This window comes from Octopus bimaculoides, chromosome 24, assembly GCF_046866305.1.
Source record: "Octopus bimaculoides isolate indiv1 chromosome 24, ASM4686630v1, whole genome shotgun sequence".
Taxonomy (NCBI): Eukaryota; Metazoa; Mollusca; class Cephalopoda; order Octopoda; family Octopodidae; genus Octopus; species Octopus bimaculoides.
The window spans coordinates 30,328,925-30,351,220 of NC_142951.1; the positions used below are offsets into that span (position 1 = coordinate 30,328,925).

At 35.5% G+C, this 22,296-nt stretch overlaps 1 protein-coding gene across 2 annotated transcripts in view; it reads left to right on the forward strand.

The window, feature by feature from the left end:
- The first annotated feature begins 5,258 nt into the window (after nt 1-5,258).
- The window catches only part of LOC106874900 (INO80 complex subunit B), a 17,978-nt gene continuing 940 nt past the window's right edge, over nt 5,259-22,296 (forward strand). Inside the window, exons 1-8 of one of the 2 annotated variants that reach the window (XM_014922813.3) lie at nt 5,259-5,550; nt 13,160-13,325; nt 14,998-15,087; nt 17,229-17,377; nt 17,832-18,007; nt 18,632-18,683; nt 19,151-19,251; nt 21,548-21,604. In XM_014922813.3, coding sequence (XP_014778299.1) covers nt 5,511-5,550; nt 13,160-13,325; nt 14,998-15,087; nt 17,229-17,377; nt 17,832-18,007; nt 18,632-18,683; nt 19,151-19,251; nt 21,548-21,604 — 831 coding nt within the window. In that variant the 5' untranslated portion in view covers nt 5,259-5,510. Of the gene's footprint in view, nt 5,551-7,231; nt 7,612-13,159; nt 13,326-14,997; nt 15,088-17,228; nt 17,378-17,831; nt 18,008-18,631; nt 18,684-19,150; nt 19,252-21,547; nt 21,605-22,296 lie in introns of those variants that run through there. The other variant, XM_052976614.2, reaches the window with a different exon arrangement.

The following is a 22,296-nucleotide window of genomic DNA, read 5'->3' on the forward strand; positions in this document are numbered from 1 at the left end:
GAGTGTAAAGTGCCCACAAATGTATGTGTATATTCTGTGTGAAAATGTATATATGCGTAAATGTAGGTGTGTAAGCAAAAAATGTGATTATGTGTAGAGGTGTATGTGTAAGAACAAATGCGCATTCGTGTATAAATTCATGTGTGTGAATATAAGTGTAGTTGCGTGAATGTATCTGTGTGAATATATATAATGTATATTTATGTACATACGTACGTTTGGTTGTGTTTATATGTGAAGAGACGTGTTTATATAAGAGCGTGACTAGGTGTATGTGTGTGTGTGTGTGTGCGTGCGTGTGCAGATGCGTTTGCGTATGTGACTTTAATGTGTGTATAGGTTTGTTTATGAATGCAAATGTATGTATAAACCTCCACACGAACCCATATCTTTCACTTGCGCTGTAAGTTTCTTTTCACTTGCACATTTAATTCTTTACCTGTCTTGTCTATCGCATGTGCAGGGTCCATATAAGATTTTCTTGTTAAAATTTATCTTCAATAAATTAATTATACTTGTACAATACTCTTTTACTCTTTTCAGTCATTTGACTGTGGCCATGCTGGAGGACCGCCTTTAGTCGAGCAAGTCGAGCCCCAAGACTTATTCTTTGTAAGCCTAGTACTTATTCTATCGGCCTCTGTTGGCGAACCGCTAAGGTACGGGGACGTAAACACACCAGCATCGGTTGTCAAGCAATGTTGGGGGGACAAACACAGACACACAAACACACACACACACATATATATATATATATATATATATATATATATATATATATATATATATATATATACATAGCGAGGAGCGTACATCTGAGTAAAATAGGTAAAAAAAAATGATTGAGAAGCACTGCTTCATATAATTCATAACAAGGGCGTTTAGAATAAACTTATGAAAATGTTTTGAACAGGCCAAGTGTTAAAGTTCATTGTCATAATATGTAAAGAAATATTAAGATTAAAGATTAAATATAAAACACGCCAAAGGGAATTATAGAGGTCAGTTGAAAGAGGATTTAAAATATGCGGCCGGGTTGCGATGAGATAGGAACGACAGAGCGCCTAATAACATGCAAAATAACAAACAAACAAACAAACTCGGAGAGTCGCGGAAACATGACATTAGAGAAGATGGAATGGAAAAAGATATAAAAGATTCTTCATGACTTAGGAAAACGACGAGGATCATCGAAGGAAGTATACCGGCAAAGAAGCATTTGTGGAAATGTGAAGAAATGGGGGGGGGGAGTGGGTGCACGTATAAGTAAACAAACACTGACACATACTCACACGCACACATACACACGCACGTACGCTCGCGCGACAACTTCTTTCAGTTTCCGTCTACCAAATCCACTCACAAGGGTGGTCAACCCGGGGATATAGTAAAAGGCACTTAAATTATGAACTATATGTGAAATTTCTGCTTTTCTGCTTTTTATTCTAAATAAATACATATCGCGTTCACCTAGAGGTGCTGGAAGTGAGTTCTATAGGACAACAGTTTGGTAGGACCACAGAAGGTTGTTACTTTTTGGGGGAATTGGTACTTTTAGTTTTCCCAAACATCAGAATAAATCCCTGTGTGTGTGTATATATATATATATATATAATGGGGTGCTGAAAAATTCCTGGTTTTGGGTAAAAGAAAATACAGGAGGATCAGTTAATTATGATTTTATTCAACATATTCCCTTCTCAGATTCACACTTATTGCAGTGGTCCTTCAGTTTTTCTAAGCTCTGTAAAAGAACCTGGGAGGTTGTGCCTCCAACCAGGCTTTTGTGATGCCCTAAAAGCCAGGAAGGTGTGTAGCTTAGTGGTTAAGGTATCTGGCACACTATCATAAGATCATGAGTTCAATTCCTGGCAACGTGTTCCATCCATCCACCTACACACAGATATATATATATATATATATATATATATATATATATATATATATATATATATATATATATATATATATATATATATATGTGTGTGTGTGTGTGTGTATAGTAGCAAAGTTGACCGCAACGAAATTTCATCTCAAAACATAAGGAGAGGCAAAATGCGGCTAAGCATCCTGTCCAGTATGTTAACAATAAGCTTAGCACCAATATTATGGTAGAAATTACCAGAAAGAACTCGATAAGGTCAGAATGCCTCAGAGGTTCCAGCTCTTGATTTGTCATCGGGGTTTACTCCAAAAGCCTTTCAAAGTTAAGTGGATATGTCCACAAGACAGCAGGAGATTTTGAGCAAGAGTTCATCTCAGAAACTAAAAGCTTTTCAAGGCTAGTGAATTTCATCCAACCAGATCACAGGTTTTTTGACGCCAGAAATCACCTTCGTTGACATCTCCTATCAGAAGAAATATTTCCTCTAGTCTAAGAGGCTAAACAGTACAATAATGAGACTGGGAGTAGAGTTGGTTGTCAAAGGCTGTTTGAAACGTAAATCGTGTCTGCTCCACAACTATCTGTCCTCTGCTTGTCAGACTTGAAACGTACTCTTTTCCCAAGTATTCCACTTAATATACATCAATTCTCAGTTCCTTTCTCAGCTTTACTTTAATTAAATATAATTCGAAATTTTATCTTATTGAAATATAATTCACTTTTCTTCGTAACTTACTTCAAAGGGCGCTCGCGAAAGAGGGGAGGCAACTTCCATATGCATTTCTTGTTGCCTAACTCATGTATTGTAACCACGAAAAGATCAGAACCGATTTACTTGTTTATTCAATTCTAACTAAGCCTAAAAGATAGAAGAATAAAGTTAGATAACTGCAAAAACTATTAGTGAGATGGATTAACAGATATAACAACAGAGTGCAGCATTAAAATGTGTTGTGCCCCTACATGCCGAGATAGTCTATGCCCGTGTTTCCCAAATGGGGTCCCATCCGAGTAAAATAGCAATCAGGGGGTCCACAGGTAATTAATGTTTAAGAACCCCTGGTCTATGCCCCTTTCATCCTTTCTATGCATATACAATAAATGTTCCAAGAGACATTTCACGGATGCTCAGTGACGTTTCTGTAGTCTGAGGGGTTTTCGGGTCTTTCAATGTCGGACCCTCTTCGCCTAGTTGAGCCAGCTAGGGTTGAACAAGACCTAACTTGCATCTCTGTAGCAACAAACCACCAGTCTGTCTTCTTTATTCCAAGCCATTAGCAATGGGAACAAGCAACTGTTCCGATTCTCAATATTTGTGGCCTTGTTAGGTCAGTGAATTAACAGAATGGTAATTTTATATTATGATTCTCAGAAACAATATTCTTGGTTTTATGTCTAACTTAAATATCAATATTTTATATTGATATCTGAGATCAAAATCGACCAGTTTCACTTTTATTTCCATTCTTCGAGTCTTACAGAAATGAATAACTGTAATAGTCTGTTAATTCCACCGACAATCACGTCTTCTACTCTAAAACATTGGCTTCGTGCTATTTAACAAATCAATTTAATTAAAGCTATTTGTATTTCTCCACAGTTCCTGTTACAGCGTTTAGCATGAGCACTGATGAGGATGTAGGATATATGGTTGAGGCGATTGCTTCAAAACCGATCTCATTGTGCAGCATCTTCGTCGAGGGAAAGTTGATAGATGGAAGCCCCTTCACCCACACACATGCGCGCACGCGGCATAAAGACGCACCCATTGAGTATGTGTATATGTGTGTTCTATTAATGTATACCAGGGGAAATAACCGTAATACCGGTGCTTCGCAAACTAATGTTCATTGTGATATTTTAAAGTATATGAGGCGGCGAGCTGGCAGAAATGTTAGTGGTCAGAAGAAATGCTTAACGGTATTTCGTCTGTCTTTACGTTCTGCGTTCAAATTCCGATCGTTGTGCGCACGCATACTGATTACATTATCGTATAGTGCATGAACAAATTATGAATTCATTGGAAATCTGAAGCGACGTTATTGTTCACAAATTGCTATATACAAAAAAATGAAAAAATGAAAAAAGTGTAACATATGAAATATGAATGATTGGCATCTAAGGGAGACAACTTGTTTTCCTTTCTGAACTATATTCGAAGAAAATTTTCGAAATCCAAAAGAAGAATAGATTATTGCTTTAAGAGAAAGAAATGCCCACTAATCAGTTTAAATCCAGTGGGGAATTAAGGAGTCATCTTGAATGTTTAATAACTAAGCTCTTGGGAAAAGCAATCAAAAGAATTTCAAAAAGCTTTCATTTGCTATAGTAAGGGGTCAACTATATATATATATGTATATATATCTTTTACCTGTTTTAGTCATTAGACTGTGGCCACGCTGGGGGACTGCCTTGAAGGGTTTTTAGTCAAACAAATCGACCACAGTACTTATTTTTAAGCCTGCTTTTTATTCTATCGGTCACTTTTGCTGAAACGCTAAGTTACGGGGATGCAAACACACTAACACCAGTTGTCAAGTGGTGGACACACACACACACATATATATATATAAGACAGGCTGCTTTCTGTTTCCGTCTACCAAATCCACTCACACTAACATTAGTTGTCAAGCAGTAGTGGGGGGCAAACACAAAGACACACACATACACATAAAAATAATATGAGGGGGTTAGCTTACTTGTGATCTAAACGAATAGGCACGCTGGGCAAGTTCTATAGTTGGTCGACCATTAGGTTCCAAGATCACAGCTAAGGTTGGATCTAGGGATCCGTGTTGTAGGGTAGAATTATTACAAATATAAATATATATATATTCGCTGGGAAAAACTAAAGATAATAATTCGAACTCATTGAAATTGAATGTAAATGTATTGTTAGCTAATATAGTGATTTAAAATATTTAATTACTGTTCTGGTATTCAAATTAAATTTTATCCATTTTCTGTGATTTCCCTGCCCACATCTGTTCATCGTATTATCGCGGGAAAAGGCCAAACGTATTGATAAATAAATATTTGCAGGCGTTAATCTCACTCATTTACTCTTAAATATTATTGTCTTCTTCACCCGTGTTTGATGAAATAATGAATGAAGGAAGGAAATGAAACAAAACGATTCACATTAAAATTAAGTCATCGAATTTCTGTCGGAGGTGCAAAAGTAAAGCAAATACTTCTGCAAATTGCAAATAAATATAAATTTCAAATCATATCTCCCGCCGAAAAATTACAAAATTATTAAAAAAAAAAAACTCTCTCTAAAGTCATTTAAAATATTTTTGGAAATGCATCCAATTTAAGGTGAGAGTGTGCAAAGTAGATTAACTGGTACTTAAATCCTTCTGTAAACTCTATAAAAATATATAATAATTGAACTTGTTCAGTATGGGATGAAAAAAAAATTTTTTCTACTCAAAGTAAACGAAGCGGCCAAAATTGTTGTTCGGTTGAAGACCCAACGTGAGAATGGTCACAGAAAATGGCTCTTAATTTGCCGAGGACGTCCATTACTAGTGTCTTAGATGTATTAAACGTTACAGCAAGTCTCTTTTCATTTAAACGTTGACTCGTTATTGTTGAATTGTCTTTCATAATAAACTGAAAAATGGGTAAGAAAAAGGAACAAACAGAAGAAGATGTTACGGGTAAGTAAGCTTTGTCTCGAGCTCCATTTCCCCCCCGTGTCTAGTTGTTTATTGGTTTCTCTCTTGGATTTATCTTCTTTCGTTCTTTCTAATGATTTTTTTCGATGATCGAAATATTTATATTTTATATATGAATAAAATAACAAACGAACAAACCATCTATGTTTAGTGTTTCTTGGTTAATCAAATATCGAACACTATTCCCCGTTTTTATTTTCCTTAAATAGCTTGCTTGCCAACCACATGGTTCCGGGTTCAGTCCCACTGCGTGGCACCTTGGGCAAGTGTCTTCTACTATAGCCTCGGGCCGACCAATGCCTTGTGAGTGGATTTGGTAGACGGAAACTGAAAGAAACCCGTCGTATATATATATATGTATGTGCGTGTATATGTTTGTGTGTCTGTGTTTGTCCCCCCCCCCCCCCCAGCATCGCTTGACAACCGATGCTGGTGTGTTTATGTCCCCGTAACTTAGCAGTTCGGCAAATAGAATAAGTACCAGGCTTACAAAGAATACGTCCTGGGGTCGATTTGCTCGACTAAAGGCGGTACTCCAGCATGGCCGCAGTCAAATGACTGAAACAAGTAAAAGAGTAATAGGGACAGTTTCAATTCAATCATTGTTGTTGCTGATGTTTACTGTATCTGCGTCCGGTAAAAACTGACCATTTCAATATCATGTCTAAGACAACATCATCTAATGCATTTGTTCTTCCTTAAACGTTGTAGATTGTACAATCCGAGTGAGATTTTTGGCTATCATTCCCGGTACTTTAGACCAAACAACTTTTGGAATTCCTCACTGGCTCCATTGAATCGTTGTTATGCTTTGAGATTCAAATGGCAACATCGGTTAACCGAGCTCTTCCTTCCGCCGCCAAACTCCTAGATATTCTTAATCAACACATCTTACCATAGGCAGATATCGATATATGTCAGAGTGACAAAGAAACGAGGAAGGTATCAAGTGGTCGTGAGATGTGCTGAAAACAACAACTAAATCGCCACGAATTCCCGTAAAAGTTTTCTGAAAATTCCCAAAACTAAAAAAGTTGCGAGGGGTTATATAAGATGCTTAAACGAGAATTCCGTCCGCCTCACCATAGAACATATTTATTAACTATTTCTGACGAAAGTACAATTAATTCTTTTCCTTTAATTTTACACAAGAGCTAACTGAATTTTTAATTCCCACCACTACCACATTCTCTGAGTGTATCCTCCGTTAACCTTTAGAATTATCAAAACGACCAATGATTTTCCTTTTTCGTTGGTTAGATTTTCGAATTTTCTTTAACAAAATAATTCATTAGTTAGTGGCTTTGCAGATCGAACTAAAAAAGAAAAGAAAGAAAGACAGACCACGAAGTTTGCTGCATGCAGTATTCGACATTAAAATGATTCAGTCCACCGAAGTTACTGATGCGAAACCTTATTGATGATGCATTGCGAACTTTGGGTTGGCATCTGGACACTACCGCGATGTTAAGTGACCCAGCGGCACTCACTGACATAATCTGGTAATTTTCCTGAGTGAGAAAGAAGAAAATTTTAGATTGATAAAATATTGCAAAGAGCAACAGTGTGTCTGTGTGTGTATATATGTGTGTATATGTTTGCTTTTGGTATGTGTCTGGAGGTTCTACAGAGGTCGTTTAGTCAGTCCTTGGTCAATCCAGATCGGGCAAGAGCTATGTTCAAAAGCATTGGCATTTCGGCCATGGCCATCCCATCGTTGTAGGAGTTGATACGACTACATTAACGTACCGTGTTTTTTCCCTTTACTTTCTCAAGACGGAAGGATATGATTTGAGGGAAATCCAAGTCCTCTTTCTGACAAGTCGAGCGTCTACGCAGCGGCTTCCCTCTTTGGCTACAGAGTTTGTTATCGTTTAACCCCTGGCCAGATCTAATGGAACCAGGATTACATTGTCCAATGTGTCCGTAACTTCCTTTAAGACTGTAGGGATGCGATTTGCGAAACAATTTGGCTGTGATTTTTAGCAGGTCGAGCGACCACGTTGAGGTTCCCTCGTCAGATATTGAAGTTTTCCATGACAGGTAAATGAATTCCATTCAGTTTCATTTACATTTATTCGCCGAAAGTTTTGACATAGTTACAAGACTGGACTAAAAGTTAATAATCATGTTCAAGAGTTAGTTTCGTTATAATAAGAAAATATGTACATACATTTGTATTTAGTCTCTTTGGAATTATATAGACCCCCGGGACTGTATATCACACAAGGTTCTACATACGTTGGCGTTACTACATAAGTGTTTCCCTTCACCGAGTTTATTTTTTAAAAACTTTCTGAAAATGGATATTTTTTTAAAAAATGGAATCCAAGTCGGTGTGTGTGTGTGTGTGGGGGGGGGGCACATTTATGTAGTTATGCCTCTACGTTTTTGATTAGCCTCAAGTTAACGAGGTTCCGATTTCTTGTCTGGAATGTCTACCTTCGAATGTCTACCTTATTGGTTTTCGTAATAGAAATTTTGGAATAGCTGTCCGTCGAGGTCCCATATCTCAAAGGATAGGGAAAAAGGCTACGGAATTGAACCGGAGAGGGCACAGTATTCTGTTGTTTGAAACAAATGAATACTAAAACATGATGGGGACGAAAAGTTGTCTCCCTCCATTCATTCTAATATAGGATTTCAAATGATTTCTTACGTCATATGGGACTTCGAGGGAATTCCCATGAGATATGGAACCTCAAGGGTATCGCTATTCCAAAACTCCACCTTGGTTTATGCTATCCTTTCGAGTCACCAAGTGGTCATACCTTCACCAAGTGTCTCCTCCCCCGACTTTGTTTCCTCATAACTTTGAGAAAAAATGGGAATATGTATATGAATAATTTTTACAAATACCTTTCAGATGGCAGAGGTTATCCTGTGCAACTAAAACCCTAACCCTAAACACCGGGTGTGCGTATTCTTTACCTTCACCTTGTAGATTACGATTATATTGGAATTTAATATGGAAAAAAAAATGGTGGGTGAACATGTAGTTACATATCGCATATATCTACAAAATGAAAGGGAAAATCTTGGGAAAATGTGATGGGACTGTACCCAGCATTTTTTTTTTTACTTATTTGGTTCATCCGAAGAGTATTTGAAAATTTTATTAAAACTATCCATTTCTCTGAAAGTTCTGAGGAAATAAAGTTGACGGGGCATTTGTGATGTCACGAAGTGGGGTTCTTTTTAAAAGCCGTTTATATCAATTAAATATTATTGAGAAGTACTTCAGACATTTGACCGACTGCCATCGTTTTCTCAGTCATCGATATTTCTAGAAAGCTTTACTGAATTTGTCATGTCTGTCCCATCTGCAACATGCTTGGAAACCATTACTCTCCTTTCGTAATATTTCCTCATCATTATTATTAATATTAATAATTTCCTTTCCTTAACGTAAATCCGTTACCCCGAATTATAACAAACTCCATCTTCTCTAAAATAAATATATGGATCAAGCGAAATGATTTCTATGGCAACAAAATGGATAAATAAATATTTATTCTTTTACTTGTCTCAGTCATTTGACTGCCTCTATGTTGGAGCGCTGCCTTGAAGGGTTTTAGTTGAACAAATCAACCCCTAGGACTTATTTCTTAAGCCTAGTACTTATTCTATTGATTTTTTGCCGAACCGCTAGGCTATATATATATATATATAATAAATGAGTATATGCATATATACGTACATGTATGTACATACTTACATCTACCTGTATATATAGATGCATATCTGGGTACAGGACATTGCAAACAAAGCGTAGACAAAATGATAAACGAGTACAGATGTATGTATATAAAACTTTTAAAATATAAAGGTTGTGTCTATATAATACATGTGCGCGCTCGTATATATGTGTATGAATATGTCCGTATATATATTTGCATGTATACACATATATATATGTATGCATGTATGTGTGTATGAATATATGTATATATGTGTGTGTATATATATATATATATATATATATATATATGTTTGTCTCTTGTAAAGAAGTGGTGATTTTAACAGATGAATCTTATCTTCGTTTTGTTGTCAACCTGTTGAACTTTGTTGCCATAGAACTAAAACAATATAACAAAAAAAGAAAGCAAATGTAAAACAAATAAACTTAAATCGTTCCCGCAAATTAAATTTTTTCATTAAAAAAAAAACCCCACACAAATTATACAACCGGGGGCAGAGAAGACACCAGGTAACGACCTTCATTTATTTTTGTGTCCAATATATTTCTAAAATTGCCATCAGCTTTTATATTTTTTGAAAGACAAAACATCCTAATTTGCTGCCAACTTCGACTTATTTTTCGACATCCATTTCTATATCTGAGCCGTTGTCCAATTTAAGGCTCAACTCTGAGTTTTTAATAAGCATTTAAACCCTTCGGACTGTTGGGGGTTTAATGTTATTTTATCATTACTATTTTGTAGTTGATTTGTCCCAGTTTTTATCACGTCTACACATATATAAAAAAAAAAATTATCTAGTCGCTTAATTATAGTGTTTATCATAAATGGGACTTAATTTTTATTTAATAAAACTTATAGATTATTGAAGACTTCTTGTATTAATTTTTGCTTTCTTTCTTTCTGTTACAAATCTTTTCTGTTCAATGGCATGTTTAACCCCAGGCCAGCCGTGACTAAGAAGACCCTATGATCATCAAAGTCATGAGAAGGACGAGTTAGGTTGTCCTGTTAAGGCCTGACCGAATTACTATTAATTTAATGTGACCTATCTTTATTTAAGGCAACGTAATGGTTAAGACTTGAGGGAAAATTGGCTGCTATTTCTAACCGCTTGAGCAACCAACCGCGCGGCGGTTCTCTCGTTGGTTCCATTTCTATGTAGTAAGTGGTACTTCTGGGATGTTTCAATGGACACATGGAAAATTGGAATGCTGCCGTTTCTGAAATAATTTTCTAGAGGCCCAAAAATGAAATTACAAATGCAAAACCGTAAATATAGATATATTTGTTTGTACAGTTACGTTTCCATCGTCTCTATAATTTATTTCATCACCATTTGATTTGAAAACATTATTGAGGAAACATTTGACAAATGGTACCAAAAGAAGAACGTTTCTGGAAAGTTTAAAACACATTAACATTTCCATTTTCTTATTTGAAGCTGGAAATGTCATCCACTCATATATATATATATATATATATATATATATATATATATATATATATATATATACACTCATATTTATGTACCTAGTTATTCCAATTGGAAACATCTTAAAAAGGTGGGGGAAAATTGTCACTTTGACTTTCTCAATGTTTCCAGTGCTAAAATAATGTCAATAGACATTTGTTTTATTTATAAAGAAGTGAAAGAATATTAGTTTGGGTTTATTCTACAGTTAAAGCCATGTTTTATGCCTAGGAATTATGCCATTGTTTTATCTTTTTTTGGGGGGGGGGTTCGTTCAATCCTCCACTTTCCCTGTCTAGAATTTCCAGATATTGGGTGCTTCTCACACCTGATATATTTGTTGGCAGCAAAATAGAAGAATCATTGAGAAAGGAGAAAGAAAAAGAAAAAAAAAAAGAGAGACATGACACCTCTCTCTCTCTCTCATATATCGCCTGTATATGAATGTTTGCATGTGCGTATACGTACACACACATTGTGTATGTTTATGTTTGTGTATATATATATATATATATATATGTATAAATATGTATATATATATTTGTGTCTATATATGAATGTGTGCATATATGCTTCTTTGCATGTGTACATAATTCTACACGCTTTCTCCTTCCATGCTTCTCTCCATCTCATGGATTACAGTATTCATACTGTTTCATCTCCTCCATAACTCTATCTGATCATTATTTAATTAATTGGACATAATTAATTCTACACAAATATTTATTTAAGACCAGTGTGTTGAACACTTCTTAAATTCTTATCCTTTGTTTTTATTATTCTCTTATCTTCATTAAAAGAAATTATTTTTATCATTAAAAGTAAAAAAAAAAATAAAATAAATCATATTTGTGTTTTCAGTAAACATTTTGTTTCACTAATAATATTTATTTCTCTTTGAAAATCATTTGCTTTTAATTTGCAAAAATAATTCCGTTTCCCTTATTAGTAATAATAATAATAATAATAATAATAATAATAATAACAGCAAAGGGGAAATGAAATCTGCAAAATAATTTTCAAGTGTTTCTTTGGAAGAAAAATGTTTATTCCAAATCCTTTTAATTATTCCATGTGTGTGTATGGGTATGCATGTGATATAAAAATATTTGTGTGTACGTCTATATATAATCATTTAATTATTTCTAAAGTAAACAGCAAAAAGGTAACTAAATCAGTAAATTTAATTTTAAGATAACTTCAGAAAAATATTTAAGCCCCTTTGTTTTAAAACTCTTTAATTATTCGCCTTGTGATTTTAAAATTAATTATCATTTAATTTATAAGTAGACAGTAAAAATTAAGAAAAGTAAAGAAATCAGTAAATAATTTGTAAAGTGTTTTTGGAAAAGAAAAAACAAACAAACTGAATAAATTATTCATTTTGAAGACATTATATACTCCCTTTGTATATATATATGTTTTAAAATCATTTAATGATTTTTAAGTAAACAAGCGGTAAGATAAAATAAAATCTGTAAATATTTTAAAAAAATAATTCTAAAGCTCTTCAATTGCACGGTTTGTAATTTAATAAATCATTTATTTTTAAGTAAACAGTATTGTAGAAAAATCTGTAAATATTTTGAAAATCATTTTATAAAAACCACTTTAAAACCCTTCAAATTATTTGGTCAGTATTACTTTTGACAAACCATTTAATTATTTTTTAAAGCAAACAGTAATATTGGAAAAATCTCTATTTTAAAACCCTTCTATTATTCTGTCTGTATTTTCCTTTTCCAATTATTTATTTTTTAAGCAAACAGTAAAGTAGAACAAAATGTGAATCTTTTCGGTTGCTGTTACAGTTTTTGAAATTTTAAAATTAAGTGGAAATCTTCCAGTTTGGTATATAGACGTAATTTTTCATACTGAATCTGATTTATTAGTTTATTATCCAAAATAAATTTCATTTCCATAATTAGCATACAAAACTACATTGGTATGCCAAATTTGAAAACAATTGGAAGAAAATTAACAGAATTGAAAACTGTAACAGCAACAGAAAAGATCAAAAAATGTGTAAATAATTTTAAAATCCATTTTTGAAAATATATATATATATATATATATATATATATATATATATATATATATATATATATATATATATCATTCAGTTTGTATTTTTTAAATCAACTTTTTTAAGTAAACAGTAAAATATAAAAAATTATTTTAAAACCACTTAAAAAAGAAAAAATTATTTTGAAATATTTCAATCATTGCTTTTGTATTATTATTTTTTTTAATGAAATAATTTGCTTTTGAAGTAAATAGTGAAACAAAAAAAAAGGAATATTTATATAAAAAAAAAACCTTAGATCATTTGGTTTGTATTCCCCCCCCTTTTTTTTTTTTTGAAAAATTTTTCTATTCTTTTTTAATTCATTTCTCTATTTTTTTTCCCTTCAAGACTCTCCGATCAGCCACAAAAAACATAAAAAACACAAAAAGAAGCACAAAAGACGCAAAGAAGATTTGATTTCTGAGCCCCATTTGCCTGCTGCTGCTGTGTTGGACAGCAAGCCATCGATCAAACTAAGGATCCGTCTTGGAGGGGAAACTTTATCTTCCAAAAAGTTAGTTTCATTTTTATTTTCCCCTTCTGCTACCCAGTCACATTTCCCCCTTTTTTACACAGTCTTTTCTTCACCTTCTACCTGTTTATCAGCTTCTATCCAACCCTTTTTTTTTACTCTCTACCCACCATTTTTTTTTACCTTCTATCCAATTATTTTTTTAAACTCCTGCCCAGCTTTTGGCAATCCTTGAGCATTTGTAGACGTTGTCATTCACCCTCTTTTTCAGCCTCACCTCTTTATATATCTCACAATGAAACGTTATGTGGGTGAATGACATCTACTGATAGTGAAGGATTACCCAGCTTTTTTTTTTTTTATCTCCTACCCAAATTTTGTTTTACTTTAGCATATTCTGTCCAATGTAACGCTTATTTATTCACATAGTTTTGAATTAACCATGCATTATCTCATAGTCTCAAAGTTTCAATCAATACAATTGCTTAATTTTTAGAATGACATTGTAGGGTGTGTGTGAGAGGCCAAATCTGGCAGGCTTGAACATAAAACAGGAATATTTGGGCCTGATATGACCTGTTAAAAATGCATCTCCTTTCCTTTCACTTTCCTTACATCTACTCAAAAATCTTAAATTCCCTATTTTAATTTTTAACATGAAATACAAAAAAATACAACCTTGAAAGATATCATCTATATTATTTAGTTCTCTCTCCAGCCCCCATCATTTAGTGGGAAGCGGGTAGATTCTCTAGTTGCTTAGACCGGCTGAACTTTTTTCAACACCCGACCGACCATCACCCTCTAATCTCGCTTCTTTCTTCTATATAGTTTGCCGTTTCCACTCATTTGAGACCTAATAATTTTAATTCAAATTTTGGAATCAAACTCATGACTTTACGAGTGTGTATCAAATACCCTAACCATTATGCCATAACACCTTCACTACACACGCACAAACACACACATGCACCACACATGTGCATGTGTATATGAAGGTATGTACCTTTTGCTAGGCGGCGAGCTGGCAGAAACGTTAGCACGCCGGGCGCAATGCTTCGCGGTATTTCGTCTGCCACTGCGTTCTGAGTTCAAATTCCGCCGAAGTCGACTTTGCCCTTCATCTTTTCGGGGTCGATAAATTAAGTACCAGTTACGCACTGGGGTCGATATAATCGACTTAATCCGTTTGTCTGTCCTTGTTTGTCCCCTCTGTGTGTAGCCCCTTGTGGGCAGTAAAGAAATAGGTATGTACCTTTTGCTGATGTATGGTACATCATCATGAGTGATGCAAGCATCTGTAAGAAAATTGAAGGATAAAAGAAAAGAAAACAAAAAAAAACTGCTCTTTTTGACTGATTAAATCCATTGAGATATTTTTTTCTGCATTTCCTTGTTACTCTTACCACCAAAATTGCTGCGAATCAGTGAGTGATCCAGTTGGGAATCCATTACACTATAAATAACAAACTTTTATTTTAACATATGTTGCTGGGATTTCTAGGGAATTTAAGAACAAAAGAAAATAACGGTAATAATAATAATAATAACAACAACAACAACAATAATTATAATAATGAAAATATTTCTGATCTTATTTCTGTAGTAACAATGTTTTGGTTAATAAAATAATTAACCACATTTTCAACTGTCATATTATTGTATATTTATATATCTATATTCTTATATATGTTTAATGGTGTATATAATATAGGTTTGTACTGAAAGATGATAGCAACACCTCTTCACTTAATGAATACTCACCAACTGCTGTTGCTAAAATGAAGAGCGGTGGTAACGCTAAGTAAGTTCGTTAACTATTTTTGTTTCATGTTTGTGTGTTGGTGTTGTTGTTTTGCCCCCAGACATCAAGCCTAGCCCGGCATGGCTGACCTGGGGCTTAACAAAGGCATTCCAGCCTTTTCCGCTCTGTCTTTTTTGTATATCTAGGACTATGTCGTCCAACATTTTCCTTTCTGTTTTAGTTTTTTAAAGATGGAAAGGTGTGATTTTGGGGGTTGCTTGGCTGCTGTTTTTAACAGGTCAAAGCAGATGTTACAGAGCAGTGGCTCTCAAAAATGGTGCAGCTGCTTGCTGCTGCACACTGGCTTCATCAGAAGGCATATGTAGGTGTGTTGTGGGGTTTTTGAAATTATAATTTAAAGTTTTAGTAAAATTTGTACTAATGCTTGAGCATTTTGGAAAACATATTATTCAAAATTTCTGACATACACAAATATTACTAATAAGATGAGATAGGCATCATCATCATTATCATCATCATCCTCATCATCATTTTCATCATCATCATCATATTATTTAACATCCTTTTCTGTATGCTTGCATGGTTCAAACAGAATATGTTGAAGCAAGTTTCCCTTGGCTGGATGTCCTTCTTGTTGCTAACCCTCACCTGTTTTTATAAACAAAGTTAATATTTTCCCCTCATGGCTGGACATGTTCCCAAGGAAGACTGTAAATGGATAACATAGGTTGTCTGGTGGTGACACTTGTTTACAGTTTTTGTCTACCAGATCCACTCATAATGCTTTGGTCAACTTGGGTTGGGCTATTGTAGACAAGACCTTCCCAAGAAGCACACTTCTTAATCATACAGCTATGCCTTTGCCTTAAGTGATAAGTTTTCAATATTTTTTTCTAGATTTTTAACTATGAAAGACCTTCCCTGTCATGTGCACCAGTAGTTTTCTTTTTTTTTTTCTGTTTACATTTCAGAAGACCGTGAAATGCAAAAGGTAAAGTTCAACTGATGTAGAGGCTGTTTTTATAATATAGGTACATTATTGATTTTCCAGAAGCTTTGGTTCCAAATACTTGGCTGTTGCTGTTGTTCCTTACTACTGCTTCCAGGTGCCCAGCTTCTGCACAGAACTCCTCCTGGTCATCTGAGATGGCATTGTTACATATCTGGTTGAGCCGGTGGTACTCATTCCTGTTGCTATGCGTGTGAGCCTTGTGGCGGCTGTTAACTATCTCCAGTCAAACTTTTCTGTGCTTTTAATAAGGCTGATACCTGTTTGGAGTTGTGTCCCTTACTTATGAAATGACTAGCTCAATGGCAGATATTTTAAAATTGCTTTTTTTCTGCGTAGCATAAATATTGATTTATGATGTACAATTATTTGAATATGTTAACACAAGGCCACAAATTTTGCAGAAGGTTGCGTTGACTGTGGTATAGTTGGATATCTTGACTCCAGTACTTGACCACTGCATGTTTTATCTCTTCTGGAAGAATGAAAGTCAGAACGGACCATGTCAGGATTTGAACTCTGAACTCAGAAGTCGGCTACTAAATACAACGAAACAAGTTGTATGTCACATTAGGGATTCTGGCACTTCATCAGAAATTGGGTGGTTGATGGTGGAGTTATATGCTGCAGTATTTCCTCTGGGTCTTTAATGCTTTGGGCTGAAATCCTGCTGGGCTCAACTTTGCCTTTCATTCCTCCAGGGTCAGTATTGATTTCATTAGAAATCAATATTACACGTTGATCTTGCTCAATATTTACTTCATATAAGGTGGTGAACTGGCAGAGTCATTGACATGCTAGGCAAAATACTTAGCAGCATTTCATCTGACTTTACATTCTGAGTTCAAATACAGCCAAAGTCAATTGTCCCTTTCTTCCTTTTGGAGTCAATAAAATAGGTACCAGCTGAGCATTGGGGTCGATGTAATTGACTTACCCCTTTCCTTTCCCCAAAATTGCTGGCTTTGTGCTAAAATTTGAAATCAATATTTACTTCAAATGCAGGGCTTTCTAACCCGACCCCTATGGGATTGTACTTGAAGTATGATACCTTCTTACCTTAAATGTTGTGACAGTCAAGCAAATATTCTTTTTGTTGTTTCGTTGCAAGTAAACAAGTCCACCTTAGAGTATTGTGTTTAACAACTTTTTCTTCTCTTCATTCCTTCAGGCTGGCATCCCTGGAAGATGAACCGGTCGATGTTGATGACACCCAGTTACCAGATCCCTTAGCTTCTGCTATCCACCCCAGTTACTTAACTTCAAACAGTATAATTTCTGGTATAATGGCACCAAGTATCAACCCATGGGGATCATCGAGTGAGTATCTAACCCTTTAATGTTCAAACTGGCCATATTCGTCCCAAATATTCTATCATTCAGCTAGTGTTAAGAACATAAATTGTGACTAAGGTTTGGTGGAAGATTTTAGTTCAGAACTTTTGAAAACAAGACATTTGTACTCAGAGTCAGAGCTGGTTTCAGCTGGGTTGGTAACAAAGGGGTTAAGGTGGCAAGCTGTAGAATTGTCTGCACACTGAGTTCATATTCTGCTGAGGTTGACTTTGTCTTGCATCCTTTTGGGGTTGATAAAATCAGTACCACTTGAGCACTGGAGTTGATGTAATCGACTTACTCCCTCCCTCAGAATTACTGGCCTTGTGCCAAAATTTGAAACTATCATTGTTGTTGTTATGATCATTGTAGTCATTTAATTGGTTATATAAGAGTAATTCTAATGTTTTTTTGTCTGTTTATTCCATTGATGTCTTAGTTGACTTTGATATGACTCCTGAGAAAGTTGAAGACACACCTGAAGATGGAGAGGAGAAGAAAGAGGAAACTTCTGATGAAGAACAAGCCTGGTTGGATGCTCTGGAGGCTGGTGAACTGGATGATTTTGGTGAGATCCGCAAACCTAAAGATCCAAACTTGTTGACAGCGAGACAGGTGAGTCAAGGAAACTATTTTTTTCTTGTTGTTTTTCTTTCTTTTTTTTACTACAACTTTTTGTTTATTTCTCTTTTAGAATTGTAGTTGATATTACATTTTTACCAATTTCACTCTCTCTCTCTCTCTTTCTCTTGAAATATTTGGTGGGGTTGTGTGTGTGTGTGTGTGTGTGCACATGCACCTGTGTCTGTATTGTCATCATCATCATTTAACATCTTTTTTTCCTTACTGGAATCAGTTAGATGGTTTGACAGGAGCTGGTGAACCTGCGAACTGCATGAAGCTGTACCCTGCCTTTTAGCATTCTTAATGATAAGATATTTCAGGAAGTTAGATATTCTCTTTGTGTGAATTAGTGCTGTGGACACTGATTTGATAAATGCTGGTTGACCAACTTGCACATACCCTACAGTGATGGCGTTGCTGCAGAGAATGGCCAACGGCACTCACTACCGCAGGCCTCAAATAATTCGGCATTGAATCAGTGATGCCAAACCTCTCGTAACCATTATCTGTTTGGTGTGTGTGTATGTGAGAGAGAGTGTTTCCATGTGTTTGTGAGAGTGTGTCTTCTCTACATTAATACTCTGAACTTATTGGTCCTTTTCTTTTAACCAACAGAGGGCATTGCTGCATGGAAAACAAGAACAGGAACTTCTAGAGTTGCCATCAGGTAAACACTTAACCTTATTTGCTGGTGTGTAACTTGCCTCTTTTCTCATTTAAAAAACATTTTAGAGGAAGCCCCTGTGTGCTATATACAAAAGTTACTTTTTTATGTAAAAGAGTAAAAGACTCCCTTCAGTCACAAATGACTATGGGATTGCACCTAGAAAGTTCCCCTCCGAGGCATAAGTTTGGACAAGGTTGTTTATGGAAGACCAGCAGTTGCTCATGCATGCCAGTCTCCTCTCTCCACACCACCGATGTTGTCCAAGGGAAAGGCAAAGGCCGATACAACTTGATACCAAGATGGTGTCACTGCATGGCTGAAGACTGGAAAAAGTAACAGATAAAAGATCTATCTATATATATATATATGTTTGTCTATTTATCTATCTATCTATCTATCTATCTATCTCTATGTATACGTATATATGTGTGTGTACATCTTAATATATTCTGTCTGTGTGTTTGTAGGTTACAAAACTGTGGAACTTACAGAAGAACAAATACAGAGGCGCCAGCAACGAGCTAAAAAACGACGGCTACAGGCACAAGAAAAGAGAGAGAAGGATAAGGTAAGGAAAATAACCTTTTGGGTTGGTTGTTCTTGCTGTGTATTAAGCTGCCTTATCTTTTAGTTAGCTCTGCACAAGCTGACATATTGGATTGCAGCTAAGTTCTCTGCCATCAATTCATCGCAGGTGAATTCACTGTGAAGAAAGTTCATGGTGAGGACAGTTTACCGAGAAAATATATCCATAGTATATCACCATTAATAGTTAAAAACTATTTTATTGAAGAAAATTGAAGATGGTGAACTTTCCCTGAGATGAATTGGTGACAGTGAAATTAAGTGATGTGGACATATTGCATAATGATAAATACAGAATGTTTTAGGTGCAGGCATGGCTGTGAGGTAAGAAACTTGCTTCCCATTCGTATGGTTCTGGGTTCAGCCCCACTGCGTGACACCTTGGGAATGTCTTTTTCCTTGTGAATGGATTTTTGGAAGATGGAAACTGAAAGAAGCCCACTGTGTATGTGTGTGTAGAGAGAGAAAGATATGTACTTGCATAACAAGTGACTTGATCTGAGATCGTGTACTAAAGCAAAAACAATTGCAGCGTGGAAGACATTTGGAAGCCATTTAAGAACACACAGAAACCATTAGTTTCACTTCAACATTTGAATTTAATATTTTCGTTGCTTTGAAACCTCAACCTGTTCGCTGACAAAACTTCATGCTATTTAAGTCACAATATTTGGATTCAACTAATCTGGTAGTAGTCAGAAAAAAAATTCCTTAATGTATCATTCTATAAAATATATAAGCATACAGATTATTCTGTTGAATGTAATGCTTGTTTATTCATATTATTTGGGAAATTTGGAGGTGTTTACATGGGGAAACAAGGAACAAACGACACCATGTAAGCAAGCTCTTCATTTCTGAGCAGTCACACATGTCAAGAAGCCCAGAGGTATGTGAAAGCACATGGCTCAGTGGTTTGAGTACTAGGCTTACAATCACGAGGTAGTGAGTTTGATCTCTGGACCAAGCTGTGTGTTGTGTTCTTGATGATTGTTTATTTTTAGAATGTCATTGTAGGATAGGTGTGAGAGGCCTGATTTGGCCACTTTGAACGTAAAACAGGTAGAATATTTGGGCTGGCTATGCTGGTTTAAATGCTAATGGGTTAAAGACATGTACCATTATACACCAATCAGGAAACTTCATGGAACAAATGCTGTGAATGGTTGGTTTTGAAGTGTAATAGCCAATCAGAGATCGTCTTTCAGTAGATGTATCTCAATAGAAAAAAAATTTTGGCCTTTTTGGCTACACATACCAAAACACTTTGTGTCTCAAAAGGGGTTAAACATAGAAAAACAACTACACCAGTCACTATTTTGGTGTATCCATGTGTTTTGTTTGTTTGCCTGGTGTCTAAATGGTGGAGCAGGAATAAAGTTAATGTGTTTTTTTAGGCTGGTGTTGCTATACAAGTTTGTTATGTGGCTGAGTTTTCTAAATAAATACATTGTTGCGCATTTTTCGACATTGATCGATCTGTTGATATTGTTGCTAGTAGAAAGTTGGCATGGTTCCAGGTCAGAATTACAGCTGAACTACACAAAACGAATCATGAATTGTGATGTAAATACATAGCTGAGCAGTTAGTTGTACTGAAGATGTGTGTGTATGTATGTGGTGTACGTTTGTGTATATACACATGGAGCCTGGTGTTGCCATCCGGTTTCACCAGTCCTCAGTCAAATCGTCCAACCCATGCTAGCATGGAAAGCGGACGTTAAACGATGATGATGATGATGATGATGATATATATACATATACAAACATTTACATACACACACACACACACGTATAATTGTTAAACAGGACATCAAACATTAAGGCAAGGCAAACATCTCAAGTCATATACAATATTATTATTACAGGAAAAAATTCAAAATCTTACAGCTGTTTCTGGGATAGCCTCAGGTATGGGATATTCCGTCATCAGAGACAAATTGGGGGAAAGAAAAAATTTAAAAAATATTGGGGAAAAAATATATATAGATATATGTGTGTATATATATATATATATATATATATATATATATATATATATATACATACACACACACACACACATATACAGACACTTATGCATAGACACAGGAGTGGCTGTGTGGTAAGTAGCTTGCTTACCAACCACATGGTTCTGGGTTCATTTCCACTGCGTGGCACCTTGGGCACCATTAATATTATATATGAATTATAATGTTGCTATTGATGGTAATGTTATAATGTTGTTATTGATGATAACGATGATGATAAATTTTTTCCCATTCTGTCTTTCTTCATAGAAACAAACCCTTGAAAGATTATTAAAGAAACAGGAAACAAAGGCGAAAGGACCAAAGGTAGGTGATTCGATTCTTCTGGTTTGCTTCTGGACATTATCGCATTTGGTGTTGAATGAAACATCACAGAAGGCATCAAGGTACCACACTCATTAGGCTTTTTTAGGTTTTCTTTCCAGAGCCAGGAAGTTCTTGAGCTCCTTGTTAGCTGTTGACCTTCTATTCTTCTCAAGTGTGGCCCACACCTGAGTACTGCTTGTGTGACTGGGTTAGTATTGCTACACACACACACACACAATATCACAGACATACATGCCAACACACACACATAGACACACATACACAGACATTCATTCATACACGTAGACATACATATGTACATGCATAGACATACACAGGCATACGCATAGACATATGCACGCACTTAGACATACACACACACACATTTGCATAAACGCACACACACACATTTACATATACGCACTCACACAGACATACTCATGCATTGACATACACACATGTAGACATACAATTGCATTTAGGCATACATCAGCACACATAAACACACACGTCCACATAGATACACACACACACCATCGGCCACATTCCAAAGGCTCCTTGACCGTGCTTATGATAATGATTAGCTTTATATTGGCAGTATGAGGGTGCATGGCCTGGTGGTTAGGGTGTTGCACCCACGATCTTACGATCGTGGTTTCAATTCTTAGACTGGGTGGTGCATTGTGTTCTTG